Below are 22659 nucleotides of genomic sequence, written 5' to 3' on the forward strand. Positions count from 1 at the left end.
AATAACTTGTATGGGACAAAATATTTCATTATCCATATTGTATCTAATTTTCATTAACTTTTTAGGAAGGATGAAGGGGGCAGGTGCAAGTACCTTCATTGATGGCACACACATGGAGATCCAACCTTTAAACACTGGTTTTAAAGGTTAGGGCTATCTAGTTTTTCTGCCTTGAAGAATGTAAGGATAATATTTACTAAGCAAAGTGTAGTTTTATAAGCAAACCAGAGGCCTTCATTTTGGCTGATAGCAGATCAATGTGCAGATTTAAGTCTCCCTTGCTTCTGCACATCTCATTTGTGCTCATTGTTATACCTTCTCCTCCTGACTTTCTCTTCATGCCATTCTTCTGGGTCATGTCCTTTTCCTAGAATCTTCTGTGTTTCTTGGTCTGCTCTTTTACCTCTCCACCTGCCTGTCTCATCCCTTTGAACACAGCCAATTGCTGCCTGAGAATTAACTGTACTCACTATGGCAACATTAGTTCATTGCAGTATAGAGCATGTACATTTATAGCAGACATCAAGTAATGAACACAACCACCAATTTTTCATTCTGCTGTTCTGCTTGTGGAATTGCATTAGCAAAACATGACTCCATATGCATGCGATGCATCTTGTCTCACTAGAAGCAGGGGCTGCTCCTTCCTGCTTTCTGTATGTGTCTGCACTTAGTCATCTCAGTTAGACATTTTAGAACTGGTGGTGTGTTAATACAGCCAGCAGTAAAACAGCAGGTGTTAATAAGTTTAGTATTAGTGCATTAGCAAGTATGATGACAGTGCCTTTATGCCTGGAAGAAGGCGGCGCAGCCAAATGCAGACTCCAAAGTGGATTCCAGTGACAGAGGCACTTAGTTACAAGCAAGCAATTTGTCAGGCTGCAGAAAGGCCATTACTTGGCATGCTGGCGTCAACTCTTTGGAAGCACAATAATTCTAAGGTTGTTCCTACAGTTACGCTGTGCTCTTGAGACATGTATGCAGCTGATGGTAAAAGTATGAGAAAAGCAACTTGGGGCTCAAGACAAGACTGCAGCTGGGAATGGCAAGTAAAGCGCACATAAATGTGCAATATGTTTCTGAATTTATCTCAATTATTTCATTTAGCAGCTTGGTCCAAGGAGGCATTTTGTCACGCTTCTTGCTTAGTCCAGGTTGCTGCAAGTCAAGTTTACACAGTTAGAAAGATTACCTGGCGTGTTGTGGTTCTGATGGTAAAGCATGACAATTTGTTTTGGTTTTCTTTCTCTCTTTTTGTTACCTGTAATTCCCAAGGAGGCTCGCCTGGCACCTTTGTTACATATCTTTAGGCGCCAGGCAAAAACATTCCTCTTCTCCCAGGCCTTTGGCTAATTAAACAATCTATAGTTTTCTAACGGGGGCGGGAATATTGTTTTCATTTGTTATAATGTTACATGTTTTCTGGGTATACAGTGGTACCTTGGGTTAAGTACTTAATTCGTTCCGGAGGTCCGTTCTTAACCTGAAACTGTTCTTAACCTGAAGCAGCACTTTAGCTAATGGGGCCTCCTGCTGCCGCCGTGCCGCCAGAGCACGATTTCTGTTCTCATCCTGAAGCAAAGTTCTTAACCCGAGGTACTATTTCTGGGTTAGCGGAGTCTGTAACCTGAAGCGTATGTAACCCGAGGTACCACTGTATATATATACTGTATATCCATGATCTTTGGATGAAGGGTGGTATAGACTCATAGAACTCATTGGATCATCTAGTCCAACGCAGGAATCTTTTGTCCAACTTGGGACTTGAGATTAAGAGTGTCATGCTCTATTGACTGAGCTATCCCAGCTAAAGAAGAAGAAGAAGAAGAAGAAGAAGAAGAAGAAGAAGAAGAAGAAGAAGTAGAAGTAGTAGTAGTAGTAGTAGTAGTAGTAGTACAGCCTGGTTGGTCCTGTTGTTTTCCCTCTCTTCTCTCTCTCTCCATCCAGCTTTCAGGAAAACATGAAAGCTTGCCCACTACTTTCGTATTTTGGTTTGTCCTAACAGTCCTGAGACAAGTTGAAGGAAGGCTAATGATTTGAGGTGGGTGGTTAATGATTTCTTCCTCAGCTAATGGCTAGAAAGTAGCTGAAGATCTTCCTTGAGAGCTCTGAACGGGAGGAACCAATGGGACTAGGGAAGTAACATTGTTTTTTCTCTCCCTTTCCCTGCTGGGAGTGGCTCTGATGGGTAGGGCTAAGAGGAAGTGAGAGAAAAAGGAAGGAAAGAAACAAAAATGCAGGTGATAAAAGGCAAATTGCTGAAGCATCTTGGGGTGCCTCACTCTGCAGTGGATTTGCTGCTAGTTTCAAGACAGGGGCAGCACTATCCAGGGGCTGGCTTTATTTATACATCAAATATTACAAAACGTAGTGATCTCCGATCTCCAAGTAAAGCCAGCCCCTGGATAGTGCTGCCCCTGGAGCTTTTCACTGCCTAGAGAAGTGTGGTGAAACAGTGAGACTAAAGCTTACAGTGACAATATTTTGCTGCTGAAGTGCTGTCTTGAAACTACTTCGTAATGAACCATATAAACTCCCCTGCAGTGTCCTTTCTGTGCAGGGAAAACAACAAAAAATGAGCTGGCAATGGAAACAATATTGCAAGGTCAGGTTTTACAATAAATGCTGCAACGTAACATTCTTCCCTTTTTCCTGATTTAGAAATAAGACTCAATTTTCTGTGCCATAAGGGACTGGTTTTGGGGCACTAAGGAAGCTGCCTTGTTGAGAGTCGGGTCATCCGTCAATCTAGCAGAGTGTTCTCTACACTGACTGGCAGTGACTCTCCATTGTTTCAGACCAGAATCTTTTTCCAGATTTACTTGGAGATACCAGGTATTGAACGTGGAACGCTCTGCTGCTAAGCTACAGTTCATTTTCCAAAGCTGCAGTTGTAGATCGACAGCACCACCTTCTGGCCAAATTGTATTCATTGTTAGATACAAGGTAGTCTGTAACCAATTTCTTTGAAATAGCAAGTCTTTAAAACAAGGTTTTGGGGAAAATATAAATTTAGTAAGAAAATCACTTACACTGTACTAATAGGCGACTATTTTGGAGGGTGGAAGGGAAGGGTTTTCTGCAAAGCATTACTCCTTTCCCCCAATTCCCCCGTGGTGGTTTTTAAAACTGGCTGCTTTGCCATACAAGGAGTAATGGAGTGTAATGATGTTAATTTATATAATTATATCTTTAAAAGTTTGCAGAATGGTAAACAGCATCCTTTAGTACTCAAAAGAAATATGTATAAGACTACATGGGTGTAGAAATGAATTGATATTAAAGATTCTGGCCATATCAGTGGGATGATGGGGCAGCAAGGGTGCCATTACTTTCCTATGAATCTCATGTACAGTAGATGACTATTGGGTTTAGGCCAAAGAGGAATTGGGTTTAGGCCCTTTGAGGAATGACTAGAAAAGACACCATCTGCTCCAGGATCCTATTCCTCCTAGAACTTAGTGCACATTGTTTCCACTCCAGTCTGACCCAACAGTACTTCTAAGAACCTACAGCAAGTTATCAAAATACTTGGTACACACGCCTCTATCTCGTCGTTCTTGCGTCTTGCCCCAAACAAATGGCACAAAAGCTAGCAGAGTTATTATGATTCACAGGTACAATCTAAAGAAAGTGGAGTGCACTTTTCAATTTTTTTAATAGTATTTTATTAAATGTTTTAAAATGTGTGTGTGTGTGTATGTGCATGAACACACACGCATATACAGACTTAGTTCAATATTTTCTACAATAAATTGATTCTATTAATCAGATCTGTAGATGTGGTTTATTAATTTAACTGATTCAAAGAATTCTGTACACATGAACATAATGATTACAGCATTACAGTGGACGCTCGGGTGGCGAACGTGATCCGTGCGGGATGCACTCTTACAACCCGCAGTGTGTGCAACCTGCAGCGGCGCATCTGTGCATGCACAAAGAGCAATTCCGGTACTTCCGTGTTTCGGTGGTCCGCAAACCGAAAAAACACAACCTGAAGCATCTGTAACCCAAGGTATGACTGTACTTTCCTTCTGTCAATGCTGATGTAGCATATTCATGTAATTTATTTCCCCCTTGTGCCTCTAAATTAACAAAACTTTCCAGCATTTCACGTAGTTTATTCTATGTGGCTATTACACAAAAAAATCTCGTGTAAAATAATTGGTGTGCGCTTTCTGAAAGTTAACGTAAACATTATTGGATCTAATGGCAAATTTATTCCGTGAAAGTAATTCTAAAACCATGCTTGTTTTTCTCTAGATTGTGCTCAACGTGTGTATACTAATTTCACTACTCCCTAATATAATTTTTGCCCGTTCTTTGCAGATAAATCAATATTAAATAACTAAGCATCTATTTCAGTCTACCAGACAACATGGGTCTTTAACATTCTGAGGTAACTCGCGAGATGTCTTAAGTCCTATGGATTCTCTCTCAGTGGTGCAAGTTCAATTTGGACCTTTCACAAGATTTTTTTCAGCAATAGAGGCAATACAAATGGCAGCAGTGTTGATGCCTACCAACCTAATATTGCTCTGGCTATGCAACTGGCTTAGCTCCCTGCATGATGCCATCAGCTCACTCTTCAAATGCAGGCCAATGTCATGAAATGAGCTATTTTAGAGCCAAATCTTGGGACTCCCAGAGGATGGGTATCTTTCACCCTCTTCCAGCTATATGTTCTGTGCTAGTAAAGGAGGCTGAAAACCCCTTGGTGATGTGGCTTCTGGTTTTTGTTTGTTTTTGTTGTCATGTAATTAATATACCACTTGATTGGTGTGTTTTTTAAAAAAATAAAAAAATCAATAATCTCAATGTAATTTTAGGTATTGCAACAAAACCTGACTGGATAGCAGCCCCAGAAATCAGGATGCCCATTATATGTATGCTTGAGGAAGGAACTTCAGTAAGTCCTTATAACAATACAAATTATTATTATTTTAAAGCAGCTAGCAGAAGTGACTGGAACTTCCCTAAATCACAATTTTTCATTATGAAAGCTTTGTTCTCCTTGTTCAGTTTGTTACTCCAGTCCACTACCATCATTCCTCTTGTTAGTGAACCTTTGAGCTCAACAGTTACACCAATTGCTGTGTATTCTGTTACAAAATTATCTTCGATGGCAGCTGCCATAGCATAGGAATCACATGGAACAAACCCTGACCGCCATTCTTTTTCACCTGGATTTTCCCCCAAGATTTTTGAGAATTCAAAAGAATGAGAAAATATTTTCTTCATGAACATAGCTTTCTCAGTTTTCTGGTTAACCCATTCATGGTAGAATTCCTGCAAAGTAAATAACAGTTTGGGCTTTTTTTAAAAAAGAGAACTATTCAACTGCATAAAAAGTTAAGTAAAAACTCCAGAATAAACATTATTGACCTTGACATCAGTAATGTTCCACAGGGAATTCACAGTGGCAAGAATTAATCATTTTAGCTCCCGATGGATATATAGTCATGAGGATGATAGATTTCTTTATATAAAATAGACTTGTCATATTCGATTTAGTTTTTTAAAAATCAGTTACCAACTAAGTCACGTTCAGGGCAGACCCATTGAAACTGATGGACCTAAGTTACTCATGGTCACTTATTTCAGTGGGTCTATTCTAAACAGGACTAATGCTGGATACAACCCAGATGCAATCCTATACATGTCTACTCAGAAATGAGAACCATTGAGTTCAATGGGGCTTACTTCCAGGTAACTACATATAGGATTGCTGCCACGTGATCAAGCTAAAACACTTGCCTAGATATTAACAGATCATTAATACCTTACCCAGGATAGTGGGCAGGAACATGTGAACTCCCATGATGCAATGTAAGTTGGGCAGGTGTACTCATTTAAGACAATGTAAGCAGCTTCTGGGTCTGTTGCAAAATTGAATTCTCCACAGACTGTAGTATTTCCTCTGGCTAATAGAAACAAAAAAGAGCTACTTTAGCTTTCTGTGGGACAATTCATTCAGTTTCTAACAGCTGCTTCCTATACAACAGCTCTTTGTTATTTGCCACAGGTGCAGGACAATTCCACCCCCGCCGCCAAACATGTAATATGTGAACAAAAAGCCCATACAAACACATAAATTGCACCAATCTTAAAAAGGCGCAGTCAGAGAGACAGAAGAGGCCGGAAGAATGTGGAATTCATGTGATGGAATGGTCTGCTTCAAGCAAAGGCACGAAACAAGGCAGGGAGACCCAGCGATTTCCTTTGGAGCTACATTTCCTGCGTTCAGATACTGGAAGGAGCACAATCACACTTGGAGGAGTCTCTAATGCCCAATTAAAAAAAAAGAGCATGTTTTCCATGGGGAAGCTGCAAGGCAAATGCAAAACCACTGAGACCCCACGTGGAGAAAACAAGGGACAAGTGGGAAACTGCTTGGACCCATGCTTTCTAGGCATGGAACAACTGGAAGTATGGACTAATGCATAGTTATTTCATATGTCTCCAAAGTAGGCAACAAAATTCTCACACAAAAGAAAAGTATGCTGTCTTCAAGAATAATCAGGAGGATTTCTTGCAAATTCAATTGCTGAACCATCAAGGTAACAATCAACTAAGACAAAATAAGTACTTGAATGATGACTCAACATAACTTCTTGTTGCAAAACACTGAAACACAGTGTTCTGCAGGCAATAATATTCTTTAAAAAGCAGCTCACTTGTGAAATATTAAGAGAGAAAACAATTACATACAAACATGCCTAACAAGCCCTCTTGAAGTCATTTACCTTCGATATTTCCTCCCATGATGAACACATTTTTTAGTTTCTTAGGAAATGTTGGGTCCATTTTCACGGCCAGCGCTAAATTGGTCAAGGGACCAGTAGCAACTAGAGAAACCTATAAAACATACACAACAATTCATTGAAGTGACTTATTTAATAGTTGTGCTGTCTTGTGTTGACAACCCCTCTGTAGTTAAATAGTCCCCGCTGAGCTCCAGGAAAAAGACCTGGTCAGGGCTATATCTTTTTCTGGGCAGCTGACAACCGTACAATAATACCAAATAAGGAACTATGAGTTGAGAAATCCCAGTTCAAACAGCGCACACCCATGATCTCATATGCACATAGGAAGCTGTTATGACCAGTGCTAAATTTTAAGGAGAATCAGGCACGCTATGTCAATGCCCGATGACACAGAGCACCTTGTTTGCATACTTCTTGCCCGTTTTGAAGGGAGTCTGCTTGATCAGGTCTCTGTATGGAGCTACAGTTCCCATGAAGTGTCATTGCTATGGCGAGGACGGGAAATCTCGCTCTTCCACAACATGAGGATGGTGCCACCACCCTCTTCAGCCACAGAAGCCGGAGATGAGTTCATGTCTGCTAAATGCACTGAACGCTCGCAAAGCCCAGTATGTTAAGTATTATTAGCAGCAGCATTTTCACTAGCAATAACAACACAGCTGGGGCTCCAAGGGAGGGGTTAGGGTTGTATTTCTAAGGAAATACTAAGCTGTACACAAATTATACAAACAATCGTCATCGCTGCAGAAGCATTGGTGACAGAAGGAGCAAAATACTATCGAAATTCCTTTTAGTGAGTCCACATGTCCACCACTATACAGCCCCTGTGCTAAATTTATTATGTATGGTTTTCCCTGCAGAGCCATATAGTCTCTTTCCTCTAGCCATTTCTTACCCACCCACACCACCAATACCTGAACCCATGTACTCCTTTCCTCTCCTTACCAAATAAAATCCATTTCCTCTTGGCCCATCTTCACCCACAGGGATGATTCTTAGGACCAAACTAGATCTGTCACTAACACACACACACACACACACACATTCCGGTATATATATTCTAAAAATGTAAATATCCGCCACAGAAGGGGCAAGGGGTAACTATGCATACATAACTGCTAACTATGCATGAAGGGAACTATGAAAGAAGGGAAGTGGATAAGAGTACAGTATTTAAAATATAGTTAATTGAATTTAAGGAAACCAGTGTGTCGTGTAGAAATGAAATGTGATGGGAAACAGTGCAGTTCACTCAGTCTGTAAGGGGCATTTTTATTTTTGAAAGGGTTGTGAAGACCAAGGAACTTTAGAGAAGCTAAACCTCCAAAGCACTGATATATGAGAGAGAAAAAACACTTAAAAGATATCAGAGTGTGCTGTATCTAGATGATCACCTATCTTTTTTTTTTCTTTTATATAATATTTATTGCTTTTCCAACAATTTAAACACTACAAAAAAGGACAATACAATACAATGCAAAAACACTACATAACACTAACACATAGATGATCACCTCTCACACAGAGTGATCTACTGCCAACTGCCCTCTGGAAAGGATCCTGCTAACTTTTTATATGAATCCACATGCTTTTGGATCCATGTCTACTTTGAATAGTAAAATACACTAGGGAGGAGCTGAATTAATTTTATATCATTTCACCTGACCCGGTCGTTCATTGACTATTCTTAACATTGCAAGCACAGCATGTTCTTTCTGCAGAAGCTCTAATCCTGGAGCTTTGGGATCTGGAACATCACCCAGTCCATCTTTTCCATGATAATCTGCCCCTTCCACAGGTCCACCAAGTATCGGAGATGAGGCACCAGGATAAACTGGAATCTATGCAAGATAATGACAACCATGTGATTTTAATTTTAAGACAAAAACCATTGATGCCGCCAAAATGAAATACAGATGTCAAATAGCTTTTATTGCCAACTAGTTAATCTGCTAGTCCCAGCTCCTGCCAACCTAGCAGTTTGAAAGTACATCAAAGTGCAAGTAGATAAATAGGTATCGCTCTGGCGGGAAGGTAAATGGTGTTTCCGTGCACTGCTCTGGTTCGCCAGAAGTGGCTTAGTCATGCTGGCCACATGACCCAGAAGCCGTATGCCAGCTCCCTCGGCCAATAAAGCGAGATGAGCGCGGCAACCCCAGAGTTGGCCACGACTGGACCTAATGGTCAAGGGTCCCTTTACCTTTATCTAGTTAATCTGCAGGGGTTGGGCTTAGGCCAAACTGTGACTAAGGCTGTGTACACACTCCCATTTACTCCGCATCCAGTATGCTCCACTGTGGGTTTGGAAAGTGGTGTACACACGACATCAGCCACAATCCATATCTATCCTGTATCTATCCCATCGTTTCTTATGGATTACTAAACTTTTATCTGTTCTTATCCAAACCAGCTTCAGTCCTGCCTGTGAATGCTGTACTACAAATTATAGAGTTGCAGGTGTCAATTTTACTCTCTCTCTCTCTCTCTCTCACACACACACACACACACGCACTATATGATCACATATTATGTGAGGGGTTCCATATAAGCAAAAACACGTGTACTCAAACTGTCATCTTGGAACTGCTCCTGTGTGAGCATCCCTAGCCTTCCAGAGCTGACAAGCTGAGCAGGCCTTGCCCCCCAAGCAAGGCAGAGAGCTTTAAAAAACTATTTTCACACCAGTAACCCAAGTGGACCATGTGCAAAAAGAGCTTTGAAGTTCTCTGCCTTGCTGCTGGGTGGGAAGGCCCTCTTGGCATGCCAGTTCTGGGATATTGTGGGGCTGTCTGATATCCTACGATATCTCATGCAAGCATCCATAGCTTTTTAAAACAAAACAGTAGTAATTAAATGATGATAAGACCCTTTTGCATTTTCTTTGACAAGGCTTAATTAGATCTTACTGTCATGCGCAATTATTAGCATTCATTCTTTGCCTTTACCCACATGCATTTGGCAAGCACTTTTTATTTTCTTTTTTACGCAACTGAGATCTATCTTTATATCAGACTAGGGAAATAAGTGTCTAAGGGGTTGTTGTTGTTTTTAATCCTTCTCATATTGGAAGCCCACTTTACATCAGAACAGAAGGAATGACAAGAGCTAATCTTGAATCCAAGGAATCTGTGGAAAGGAACATATGTCTCCTGTCTTACGTTTAGGGAACTGATGCACAGAACTCCCCTGCTCATGATGGCCACTTCTGTTTACTTTCTGTACCACAATCCTAATCACATTTAAAATCTTAAAATTCTGTTGCAAACAAGCTCCATTAATTTTAATGGGATGGAACAAAGTAAGTACATTAAGGATGCCTCCTTACATTGAAACCCTGATCCCATTTACTTGGTAATAACGTCCACTGCAAACAATGAAATACAGACCTACCCACATCCAGGTAGTCATGCATGTTTTTTGTAATAGCCACATGGATCACTATGAATAGAAGGCAGTAAACCATTAAGAGAAGCAGCTGCAATCTTTAAGATCACAGATGCAACCACATTTATTTATTTATGAATAATAATACTGATAAACCACCTGTTCATATAAAATATCAAGGCAGTGTGCAACAATTTATATGGCAACAAAAAAACAACCACCACAAGATACTATAATAAAACAATGCAGAAGAATCATAAATTGACTGATTCATCTTGAAAAAGTTTAATCGCCTGAAAAGGCCTGCCAGCATAAAAAGGTTTTCAAGAGATACCTGAAAATTAGCAGTTGATGTTTACTGAATCTCTGGTGGATGAGTATTCTACACCATGGGACTAGGAAAATTCAACGTGTGGCTTCTGGTTGAAGCCAGTTGGCTCAACCAAATGTTCTCAGTGATTGCCATTATGTGTAAAAAATAGACACTACTTGGAAGCAAGTACAGTATGCATAAGATCAACTTATCTGTGTCTCATTTATGAATACCACATCATGACATCATAATGCAAAATTTGTTTGAAAGATTATTCAGCAGGAACAGATTACCTCAAGCTTGTTACAAATATGTAACACACGAAGTACATTTTTACATATATTTTCCAAGATGCTGTTTCCATAACAGCAAGTAATCCCCAGGACTTCGACATTGGGAGATGCCAGGGCCATCATAATAGCTTGAGCATCATCGACACCACAATCAACATCAACCAGCAGAAGTTTCTTCATTTTAGAAATGCCTATGAAAAAGTAAAACAAATAATTTAAATAGACAAGCTTTGTATCATATTGACCACCAGACCAGTGGAACTGTGGTAACAGAGGGATGCTCATGCACACAAAACATACTTAGGAAGATCTACTACCCCTCCTCTCTGGTGTATTACGCTCAAGGGCATGGGGAAAACAAGTGAGACACCAAATGCCTCTATCATCTTCACTCCACACTTAAACCAGGGCAGCAACAGGATCACAACCAACACTAGTCCACTTGGCAAAAAGCTAAATATTGGACAGCTGTCTCTAAATGTATGGTGGTTGTCAGCTTATCACAAGTGCAAAAATGCTTGGACTTCATTCACTGTCACCACGAGAGGCGCTTAGGTTTTACACTTTGTCCAATAGGATTCTATGCTTTAGAGGATGCATAATCAGTAGAATTCCAGGAGTGCAGCTTTCCCCCATCATAACTGTGCTCTGTTTTGAAGTGAACTGAATGAATGAACAGGTGACTATTACTGGATCTTTTTTTAGTTTTTCAAATTACATTTTTAGTTATGCAATAAAGAGAGAAGCAATATATACAACAGACAAAGGAAAGAACACAAAAATAACCCCAAGACAGAATGGAGATGAGATCCAGAGCTTACTGAGATTCTCTCTCCAACTTTGTGCACCTGCCAATTTGAGAAAACCTTCCATGCAACTGAAGGGTGGTTTCTAGTCTGCAAAACGTACGTCATGAACAATTTGTTTCATTATCTAAGCCAGTGTTTCCCAACCACTGTTCCGCGGCACACTAGTGTGTCGCGAGATGTTGCCTGGTGTGCCGCGGGAAAAATTAAAAAATTTGAAAGATTTTTTTTTTTAAAAAGTCAAATTTTCGATTGGGGCGCCGTCACTAGATGACCCCTGGGGTTCCCTCCCTCCCTCCCGCTCTGCGCCTCCCTCCTCCTCCTCCTCCTCCGGGGAGGCCCTTCCTGGCTCTCGGCCAAGGCTTGGCGGCTGCCACTCACTCACTCGCTCGCCCACCCGTCCCTCCATCCCTGCACCCGGCCTCTCCCCCTCCGTCCCCGGCGCGGGGGCTGCCAGGATCCGTAGTCCCCTCACCCTTGGGCTCCGCGCCCGCGCGGGGTGTGCGAACTACGTTTCCCAGCGTGGCCTGGCGGGCCGGGCGTTTTGTTTGAAGCGCTCTTCTCCCGGCCATGGAATGAGCGCGGCGGCGGCGGCCGGGCGGGCAGGGGCTCTTCCGCGCAGACCCCGCGCAGCCTGCCTGCGCCCCCGCGGAGATCGGGCGGCAGGATGGAGCCCGGGGATCCCCGCGGAGGCGGAGCGGCAGAGGCGGAGGCTGCCCCCCAGGTAGGGCTGCGTCGGGGGGGGGGGTTATTTTTGCAATGCTGCATCTGCGCCGGAGGGGACGCATCGGACCGCGGGGAGACCCCTTGGCAGGCGTGCAAGGCAATGCATGCGTGCAGGCGTTGCATGGAGTGCAGTGCAATGCAATGGCAACGCGGTGCCCTGCATGCATGCATGCAACTTCCACCGGCGCTCCGGACTTGGCAGGTGAGGGGGGCCCCCAGTGGGCGGCAGAGAGAGCCGGGAGGGCGAAGGGGGGAGCAGCTCTGCTCCCCGAGCCGAGCCCGGGGGGAAACTTCGGCATCGTTGTGCCGGGTGTTGGAAGCGGAGGCTGGCGGGGGCCCCTCACCTGCAAAACCTGGTCGCCTCTCATATATTTCGTGCATTGCATTCATCACCCGCTTTCTCCTCCAAGGAGCTCCCGGGGGCGCGCGTGGTTCTCCCCGTGTTATCCTCGCAACAACAGCCCTGTGAGGTGGGTCAGGCGAGTGGCCCAAGGGAGCACCCAGGGATTGTCCTGGCCAGGTGGGGTGATTTGAACCCTGCTCTCTGCCCGGTCTTCGTCCTCATTTAGCCCCCACATGTGCATGACTGTGCATGACTGAGGTTTTCCCCCCTCGTCTTGGCTATGGTGTGAGTCTGTGCTGTTAATTAATGGGGTTCTGCCTTCGGAGAAGATGAGTCAGCCCTCAAGGAGGTGATTATGTAATTTGCTAGCAATTCATGTCCCTCCCGGCGTGACGCTGCGCGCTGACGTCACGGGCTGTAATGGTGGTGTGCCTCGAGATTTTTTTCATGAAACAAGTGTGCCTTTGCCCAAAAAAGGTTGGGAAACACTGATCTAAGCTGCAACAATATTCTGCAGTTATTGTAATAACGACGCTGGGTTAATACACATTCCTGTTGTTGCAATGCTGCTTTGAGCACATCTCCTTGAGAAAGAAGCAAACAGCTTAAAGTACCGCAGTAACAATGATGACGAGGACGAAGATTACAGGGAGTAACTGTACTTAATGGATTTTCTGCCTCTTATGCAACTGTTGCACGGCATCAGGGCAAAATGCAACAACGGCAGAGATAACGTGGAAATTGACCACGATGCAGTATAAAGCAATATATAATTGAGACAAGTTGGTTATGGTCTTTAAAGATACGGTATTTTGCGTTTAGCTGGTTTTTAAAAATCCGTCGTTCATTTCTGACAAGATCTACTTTAGCAAACTCGGTTACAAATATTGCTTTACAGAAAAAAAAATACTTTTTTCTGTAAAATGATGGGGATTTTATTTTGGGGGTGGGGGCAGACGTGAGTGGGTTAAAAAGCAAAAGCCAGGACAAACATTTGGACAAAACGTCCCAGAGCGGGAAAACCTGGCCGCCTGCATGCCAATAAATTAAACAGCCTGCAGGTGTGAGCGAGCGAGCGAGCGAGCACGTGGCCAGGCCCACCTTCCTTCCAACCCGGCTGCAGGGAGCAACGTCGGGGGCGGGCTCTTTCTCCCCCGACCCTCCAATGAATAGCGGGCTCCTCTCTTTTACGGCCCCCCCCCGCCCTCGCCTCCTACCTGCAGTGAGAGAGCGGCCGCGGTTCACTCTCGTTGCCGCGCGCCGAAAGGCCTCCCGCTGCTCCCAGAGAGGCAAGCTGGCCAATCAGGAGCCGCTTCGTCCACGAGTTCGCGCGAGGTGAGAGGGACAGGGGAGGGAGGGTGGTCGGCGCCGTTGCTATGGCAGCCGCGGCCTAAGCTGCGGAAGGCAAGCGCTCGCCTCAACGCGTAACGGCTTTTTCGCCGTGGGGAGGAGGGATAGGGGCTGAAAACGCATAGCCTGGGGTGGAGGAGAGGGGGGGGGGGCGGACCGTCGAGGTCTTCCCTGTTCAGGGAAGTTTTTAATGTGTGACATCTTAGTGTATTTTTGGACTTTGTGGAAGCCGCCCAGAGTGGCTGGGAAAACCCAGCCAGATGGGCGGGGTACAAATAAATTATTATTATTATTATGCCTGTGTGTGTTGCTGGCGGCAGCCGGGGTGGGGTGGGGGTCTCAATTGGGACGACGGTCGTGGCCTGAAGCCTAAGGTGCAGGTGGTTATCTTTGTCCCCTTGCGCTGGGGGGGGGGGGGCGGTAGGTTGCAAATGTAATAATGGAAGCAGCACCTGTAGCTTCGTGAGTAATAATGAGCAGCTTGTTCAGCCAGAAGCTATATCTGTGAAATGTGAGGAACTTTCTCCATTTTTTAATTCGTGATCATTCCGTCCCCGCCACAGCCCATGTTGAGTCCATGTTTCCAGAGTTGCTGCTGCAGCACACTCCTCTTCAGGGCGTGCCAACCCGAAGTTAGAATTAGAGAGAGTTGGAAGGGACCCCGAGGGTCATCTAGTCCAGCCCCCCTGCAATGCAGGAATATATGCAGCTGTCCCATACAGGGGATCGCAGAAAGCATGCACTATGGAAAGGAAGTATCAGCCATGCCTTATCTTGAAGTTGCGTGCCTTTTTTTTTGAATTGCGGGAAGATGAGTGGCATATTTCCAAATTGTAGGGCTATGTTCATAGAACAGACTCTAGACTCCTGAAATGATTCTTTTCTTTTAAATTAGATGCTGTAGAGAACATATTCCATCTTTGACCCACCACTGGCACCCCAGAATGCTACTAGAAGTAAAAGCAGCCACCAGATTCCTGCAGGTGAGTAATACCTGGGCACCTTTGTTTGTCAGTGTGTCCCTCCTTTTGCCACACTCCCTTTTTTGTGCTGAAATACAGCAAAGTAGCTTACGAGTCATTATTAGCTCCATGGCTACCCTGCCCCTTTGCAAAATGACATGCTTGCGCTGAAAGCAAAAAATATTATGTGACCTCTGTGATTGTTGAAGTTTGATGTTTGTGTCGTTATTGTGTGTGTTGCAAGCCTATTATACACCTTTAGGCACCAGGCAAAAATGTTCCTCTTCAACCAGGCCTTGGGCTGATTAACATCCTGTACCCTTTTAAATGTTTGTGGGGGGGAGGGGTGTTATTGTGGTTTGTGTTTTTGTTTTTATTGTGTTTTTATCTTGTATTTTGATGTTGTGAACCACATTGAGAACTACAGGTGTGTGTGTGTATACAGACTGTATACAAATATAATAATAAATAATAATAATAAATTAAACAGTAGCTGCTTGGTGATAGGTTCTGGGGGGAGAGATGATCTCTGGAAGAATTTATTGGGCAGCTCCTTGGTCAGGTAACTTCTTTCTGATTGGTCTGGATGGGAGCAGACTCCAATTGTCCAGCAGTTTTATGGTTGGACATTAACTGTTGGTTAAGGACAGTTGAACTTTGACAGAGGAGTTGAGGAAGGTAGTGTGAGGAGAAAAGCTAAGGCCTGAATATTAATACTCTGTTATTACTACACATCTGGTGAAGATAAGGAGAAGGGAGCTGGTGGATGAATTGGTCTGAGAAGCTGCCCTATATAAAAATCTTAACAGAAGAGCATGATACAAGTGGGTTTTTTTAAATTGGCTAAACTGTCCAAGGAATCAGAAGTACAACCAAAGGAGCTTAGGGTTTCAGAGGCAGATTATACCCATTGGTTCTCCAGGGCTGTGGGTGTATTTGGCTGGGGTGGAGGTTTAGGGAATTTGGCCTGAAGGTAAAAGCAACTGCTAAAATAGGCTGGTGTCAGAAACTGTCGTCAAGTGCCTTTAAGATCCCAATATAAATAACAGTATATCTGGTCATTCAGATCTTCCAATGAGGTCTTCCTGGTTGCATTGCAACCTGCAGAGGTCCCTCTTGTTGTGGTGCCCAGCCTATAGAACGATCATCTCTCAGAGATAAGGCAAATACCTCATGTTTTGGGTGTTTAGCACTTGCTAAATACTTTTTATTCTAGATTTGCTGGCTATTAATACCTGCGTATTGAGTTTATCCTATCTTTGTTGCTGTTGTGTTTATTTTATTGTTTTATTGTGAATTGCCTTGGGATATTTTTATGAAAGCTAGTTAATAAAATATTTAAATAAACACATCTGAAATCTGCCCGAGCTTTTGTCTTGATGGTATAGCTGACAAAGTGTATTCTAAAGCCATCTAAGTTTCCTGTATTACTCATTTTCTTGGGTTAAATGTATGTGTAATGAGATTTCCTAGAGATATAAATAACCCACCTTCAAAGCTGATTCTGCAGCACACACAAAATTATATCTTGGTTCATTCACTACTTTCCCATATTACAGTTCTTTGTTTAGGGAGAACATGACCTATTAATAGCTGACAGTAGTATTACAATACCTCTATATTTTAGGATGTAATATTAATCTGGGAGCTTATAAAGCCCAGAAACGATATACTCCACAGTTTATTATGGTTGAATTATTACTATTATTGTTGCATTCCATGCGTTTTCTTCATGAATTATTTTTTTAAAATTTTTTTTGCCTCAGAGCTCTATCAAACACACTTAAACTGAAAATTATATAATTGGTGATACAAACCAGGCATCAGATCCACATAATGACATATGGTACTGTGTAACAGTCAAGTGTTTTTTCTCTTTCCCACCCACTCTGCTCAGCACATTATCTTTTTTTCCCCTCCCGAAAGCTAAACTTAAAATGTGTGTTCTTACCTGGTATTGGTGAAATTCTTTTCAGGCTGATGTTTGATTGCTACCTTCTAACCCAGTGGAACTTGACCTGAGCTAACACATTTTATAAGGGCTTGTAAGTTAATATTTACCACTCACATAATAAACAGTAGTGTTATATTAGGTCTCCTCAACAATTGGAGAGAAGTGATGATATAAATCACTCAAAATTAATAAATAGTCTTAGGGCCAAACTACATGCTCTATTGGATATCCATTACTGGATTTCCTGATTTGGCACTGAAAGCATTGCACTATAGATCAGTGTGTGTGAGAGTAGTATTTCCAGTTGTTTAATAAGCAATCCTTCTTCCCAGGGGACTCTGGAAACTGTAGATTTTTGAGGGGAAGGGGGTCTCCTAGTAAGAAACTACAGTTCCCAGGGTTATGTGCAGGAAACCATGATTGTTTAAAGTGGCATAATACTTCTTTAAATGTATAGTGTAGATGGGGTCTAAAAGCAAAAAAAAAAGGGGGGGGAAATCAGGAATATATGATCTCATGGACTCCTTACAGCACCCAAGAAGCAAAACACTTAGAAGAACTAAGGGTATGACTAGTTAACGGATCTGATATGAAGTCAATCAATAGGGCAAAGTCTATTAGTACAACTTTATTAGTTGCCCAAGCTTGGTAGTATGAGAAGGAGGCTTGCTCCATTTTAGCACTTAACCCTGTCAAAATAGATAGGCAACTGTCCACACTCTTCTAGAAAGTTATATTTTATTACTCAGAAGGGCAAAGAAAAATATGTAGAGGCATTAGATATTCTGCAACAGAAAACGCATGTGTCAGAGCTGCTTCCAGATCCTAGCTCACAGAGGATCACGCTAGCCAGCAATCACTTTGTAAAAGTCTTTATTGAGTTACAGTTTCCATTCTCCAGCTGCTGCGTGCAGCTCTACGTCTTATGGGTTAGACCGGCGAAGCTCTGTCTGGGTCCCCGCCTCCTGTACACCAACTTAATATCCTAGCCTTACTCCACCTTTTCCGCCTGACCGTTCTTCTCTGGGTCCCTCTGCCCCCCGTGGTCTCTTCCTTCCGGGACTCTTCTGACGCTGACCCCCCGGACCCTTCTGTCTCCTTGCGCCGGGCTTTAGGACCTGGCTCCCTTTCCGGGCTGCTTACTGCGCCACCTTCCTGTGTATTTGAACTTGGCGCGCGCGCCCAACCTTCCACTTTCCGTCTGACCGTTTCTTCGCTCCCCGATGGAGGTGTGGCCACTCCTGACTCGTGCCCTCCCTCCTGTTGTGAGCTGCCAGCGCTTGATACCTGACGCCCTTCCTCTCCCCTGCTCTCTGTTGGTGACGCTGGTCCCGATTTCCAACTGCTCCCCTCTGAGCCCCCTCTGGCCCTTTCCTCCTGGGGTGTCCCCCTAGGCTCCCCCCTTGCCCTGGCCACTGGTGCTCCTTTCTGTGAATCTTCTGATTCACTGGAAAGACTCGGAGATCTCGGGTCATCGTCATCACTCATCCTTTCTTCTGCCTCCTCCCCCTCGCTCTCTGTTTCCTCCCTTGCCCTTGCCTCTGCTCCTGAACCCCTGACATCCATCCCCCCCTCGAAGCCCCCTCTTCCCCCCTCCCCTCTTTCCGGTGCGGGAGCTGGGTGCTGCCGTGTCATGGGGACGAATGTCGGATACAGTTCGCTTCCCGTGGCGGGCCTCCATCTGAAGTCTTCCGGTTCTTCCTCCCTGCTCTCGTCGACGACGGTCACTTCCGCTTCCATCTCTGTGCCGCCGTGCTCGAAACCCGGGTCGTCCCCGAATACGTCCATGTCCGTCTCTCCCTCGCTTCCTCCTGGGGGCGTTGCTCGGCCTGGACCCTCCAGCCACTTCCTGCGCCACTGCTCCTCTGGTCTATCGTCCCACCAATACGAAGGTTCTGAGGCAGATCCCGAGGGTGACCCCTCCGGGGAACGTGCGTCGCGTGTCGGTTCCTCGTCCGAGTCGAACCCCCGGAACGTGCTGGCTGAAAGCGTGGGCGTGAAAAGCCAGTCGTCGAAAAAGTCTGCTGGCATGGGCCTGTGTGGGAAGAGGGCATGAAACTCTTCTTTGAGCAGAGGTTCGTCTAAAGCGTAGCCCGGCACACAGCTGTTAGCACTGGCCGGGGTGCCCTCCTTGGCGAGAAGGTATTCCACCCCCTCTTCCCCCCATCTAGAGTCCAAAATCTCTGTGACTTCGTTGATGCGCTCCCCCTGTGCCACTCCCCCTTGTTCAGTTCTCTCTCGGAGCGGACTTGGTGCCGTTCCTGGTTCCTGAAACCTGTGAGGTGCCTTGTAGGGAGTGAGCACCGATCTGTGGAACACCGGATGCATCCTGGAATCCTCCGGAAGCGCCAGCCTGAAAGCCACCGGGTTGACCTGCTCTTCGACTTGGTAGGGCCCCAGTTGTTTATGCCCTAGTTTCTTCTTCGCTAACGACCTGGCCGGAACTGCGTGGGCTGCCAACCATACCCAGTCGCCCACGCGGATCTCTTCGCCAACCCTCCTGTGTTTGTCCGCTTGTACCTTGTAGGCGTGCTTAGCCAGCTCCAGGTGCCGCCGAAGCTGATCGTGGACCTCCTGCAACTCCGACGCGAACGCATCTGCTGTCTGCGGCTCCCCCTCCCCCATTCTTTCCAGTCCCAGGAAGGTTCTGGGGTGCCTCCCGTTGTTGGCGAAGAACGGCGTGACCCCCGTGGACACGTGCTTCGTGTTGTTGTAGGCGAACTCGGCGAGAGGCAGGTAATCCACCCACGTCGCAGGCTGTTGATTCGCATAACATCGCAGGTACTGCTGCATGATGGCATTGACCCGCTCCGCTTGCCCGTTGGTCTGCGGGTGTCTAGCCGAAGCCAGGTTGATCTTGACGTTCAGGAAGCTCATCAGCTTCTGCCAGAAGTTCGAGATGAACTGCCGCCCCCGGTCGGACAGTATAGACCGCGGCAGACCGTGAACCCTGAACACGTGATCTATGAACAGTTTGGCGGTTTGTTCCGCCGTGGCCACCTTCGCACACGGGATGAAATGTGCCATCTTGGAGAACAAGTCCACCACCACTAGCACTGCCGTCTTGCCCCTCGAGCTGGGCAGATCCGTGACAAAGTCCAGGGCCACTCTCTCCCACGTTTCGCACGGGGGTTGCAGCGGTTCCAGCAGTCCCGCCGGCGGTCTGTGTACTGGTTTGGCCCTCTGGCAGGTGTCGCACCTCGCCACGTAGTCCGCGACCTCCCCTCTCATTCTGGGCCACCAGAAGTCCCTGGCGACTAATTCTATCGTCTTCTCCTTGCCAAAGTGCCCGGCAGTGGGTGCGTCGTGCAGCTGCTGCAGTACCTTGGTGCGAAGATCGTCCCCCGGCACATAGATGGCCCCTTTACGGAGGAGTAATCCATCGCGAACTTGGAACTCGCCGGTCGCCGCCTTGCCCCTTTGCGCCTCTGCCATCTTGGCTCGCGTGAAGGTGTCGTCCTGCAGCGCTCTCCTCACCGCATCCAGGTCAACTGTCGCCGAAGCGCACGCCCACACCGTCGGTGCGAAGATGTGCATGGCAGCCGCTGGCGTCGCCTCCTCCAGGTACTGTGGTTTACGGGATAGGGCATCCGCCATGACGTTGGTGTCCCCCAGGACATACTCTATTCGGAAGTCGAAGTTCGCAAAGAATTCGGCCCAACGTATCTGCCTCTGGTTCAGGAACTGCGCCGTGCGCCAGTGCTCCAGATTCTTGTGGTCCGTGCAGACCTGCACCGTGTGCTTGGCGCCGATCAGGAAGTGCCTCCACGCCTTGAAAGCTGCATGAATGGCAAGCAACTCCCTGTCCCAGATGGTGTAGTTCTGTTCAGACTTGCTGAGCTTCCTGGAGTAAAACGCGCCCGGCCTCCAGGCCCCCTGCGGGTCTTGCTGCAACAGGCCTGCTCCCACGGCTCTGTCTGATGCGTCCGTCTCCACCCTCATTGGCCTGCTGGGGTTGACATGCAGTAGCTGTTCTTCCGACGCGAAGAGACGCTTGAGTGCCTGAAAGGACTGCTCCGCCTGCTCCGTCCAGATGAACTTCTTCTTCTTGGAACTGAGCGTGTCTGTGATGGCCGCCGTTTGCATAGTGAACCCCTTGATAAACTTGCGATAGAAGTTCGCAAAGCCAACAAACCGCTGGACCTCCTTCCGGTTGCGCGGGCTCTTCCAGTCCAACACGGCATGAACCTTGGCGCTGTCCATGGCGAGCCCCTTGTCTGACAACCTGTAGCCCAGGAAATCCACCTCCGTCACGTCGAACTGGCATTTTTCCAGCTTGGCGTAAAGCCTATGCTGCTGTAGTCTGCTCAGCACTTCCTTGACGTGTCTGTCGTGATCCTGCTGGGACTCAGAAAATATCAGGATGTCATCCAAGAAGCAGACGCACGTCTTGTAGAGGAGCCCCGCCAGCACGTGATGCATGAAAGCTTGAAAACAGTGAGAGCCATTTTGCAATCCAAAAGGCATAACCCTGTATTCGTAGGTGCCCAGGGGCGTGAACATGGCTGTCTTCCACTCATCACCCTCCCGCATGCGAATGAGGTTGTACGCCCCACGCAGGTCCAACTTGGTGAACACGCGACCCTTGCGTACCGTCGCGAGGAGGTCGTCGATCCTGGGCATGGGGAAGTCCGATGGCTTGGTCACACTGTTCAAGATCCGGTAGTCCACTACAAGTCTTTTTTGGGGCGTGTCCTTCTTCTTCACAAAGAATACAGGACTGCCTCCCACCGCCTTGGACTCCCGGATGAAGCCGCGCTCCAAATTATGATCTATGAACTCCTTGAGTTCCTGTAGTTCGTCCTCAGACATGGAATACAGCTTCCCTTTGGGCAGCGCCGCCCCTGGCAGTAGGTCAATCTTGCAGTCATATGACCTGTGGGGGGGTAGCTTATCCGCTTCCTTCTCGCAGAAGACCTCCAAAAATCCCGCGTATTTGTGGGGGATTGCTTGCAGCGTCCCCAGCTGCAGCTGCGCTTCCTCCTCCTCTCCCTCCTGCCGGGGCAGGATGCAGTGTTCAGCGCAGTATGAGGAGCCAAAGACTAGCTGCCGCTGGTACCAAGCCAACGTCGGACTGTGTCTGTCCAGCCAACTCATGCCTAAGACAATAGGCGTGTCCGACAGTCTGGTGACATTAAAACTGATGATTTCCCTGTGATTTCCAAGTCGCATCACCATTGGTGGCGTTTGCTTCACCACCTGCCCCCCTAGCAGCTCCCTGCCATCCACTGTGACGACCTGCAGGGGCAGCGTGGCAGGCAGCAGCTGTATAGCGTGTTTATCGACAAAGTCCTGCCCTATAAAGTCTGCATTGCTTCCTGAGTCAATGGTGATTGGCACGTCCATGGTGAGTCCATTGGGTAGCTGGAGCGAGGCGGTGAGCCTCACCACTGGTTTGGGTGGGAGGGGGTCTGTGGGCTGCAAAATCTCTGGGGACTGCTTCACTGACACGTCTGGCTGGGCCCCAGTGCCCCTCTCTCCAGCCAGACTCCGTCGTTTCCCTGCTGTGGTTCCCCTTGCTGAGTTGCTGCAGTTACCATTGCTGAGACTGCAGTGTGCTTGTGGAGCCTCTGGGGACACTCTTTCGCCAGGTGCTGCGGACTTTCGCAGATGTAACACTTCCTGTTCCCTCTAGGAGGCTTCGCCTTGACTGCTCCCGGTGCTAGGGCTCTGTTTGCTGACTGAGCCCCGGCACCTCCAACCTCCATAGGTTCCGCTCCCCCTCCTGGCGGAGGTGTGGATTGCGCACGCGCAGCTT

General features: G+C 46.3%; 1 protein-coding gene and 1 long non-coding RNA gene across 6 annotated transcripts in view; one reads left to right on the top strand and one right to left on the bottom strand.

Moving 5' to 3' along the window:
- Positions 1 to 4736: 4736 nt before the first annotated feature.
- Positions 4737 to 16994, bottom strand: LOC309530903 (inosine-uridine preferring nucleoside hydrolase-like). 2 transcript variants are annotated; one of them, XM_082220152.1, is made up of 6 exons: positions 16899 to 16994; positions 10761 to 10951; positions 8432 to 8611; positions 6750 to 6861; positions 5791 to 5927; positions 4737 to 5292 (listed from the first exon to the last, which is right to left on the bottom strand). In XM_082220152.1, the coding sequence occupies exons 2-6, from the start codon at positions 10938 to 10940 to the stop codon at positions 4942 to 4944; spliced, it is 960 nt and encodes a 319-aa protein (XP_082076278.1). In that variant the 5' UTR covers positions 10941 to 10951; positions 16899 to 16994; the 3' UTR covers positions 4737 to 4941. The 2 variants fall into 2 exon arrangements, with proteins under 2 accessions (XP_082076278.1, XP_082076279.1); XM_082220153.1 differs by lacking the exon at positions 16899 to 16994 and adding an exon at positions 13853 to 13959.
- The window catches only part of LOC309530923, a 38305-nt gene continuing 29480 nt past the window's right edge, over positions 13835 to 22659 (top strand). The window contains exons 1-2 of one of the 4 annotated variants that reach the window (XR_014218950.1): positions 13835 to 13970; positions 14881 to 14968. This is a non-coding gene — a long non-coding RNA (uncharacterized lncRNA). Of the gene's footprint in view, positions 13971 to 13995; positions 14060 to 14113; positions 14369 to 14880; positions 14969 to 22659 lie in introns of those variants that run through there. The other 3 variants (XR_014218951.1, XR_014218952.1, XR_014218953.1) reach the window with 3 other exon arrangements.

Source organism: Podarcis vaucheri, assembly GCF_965113315.1.
Source record: "Podarcis vaucheri genome assembly, chromosome: 4".
NCBI lineage: Eukaryota > Metazoa > Chordata > Lepidosauria > Squamata > Lacertidae > Podarcis > Podarcis vaucheri.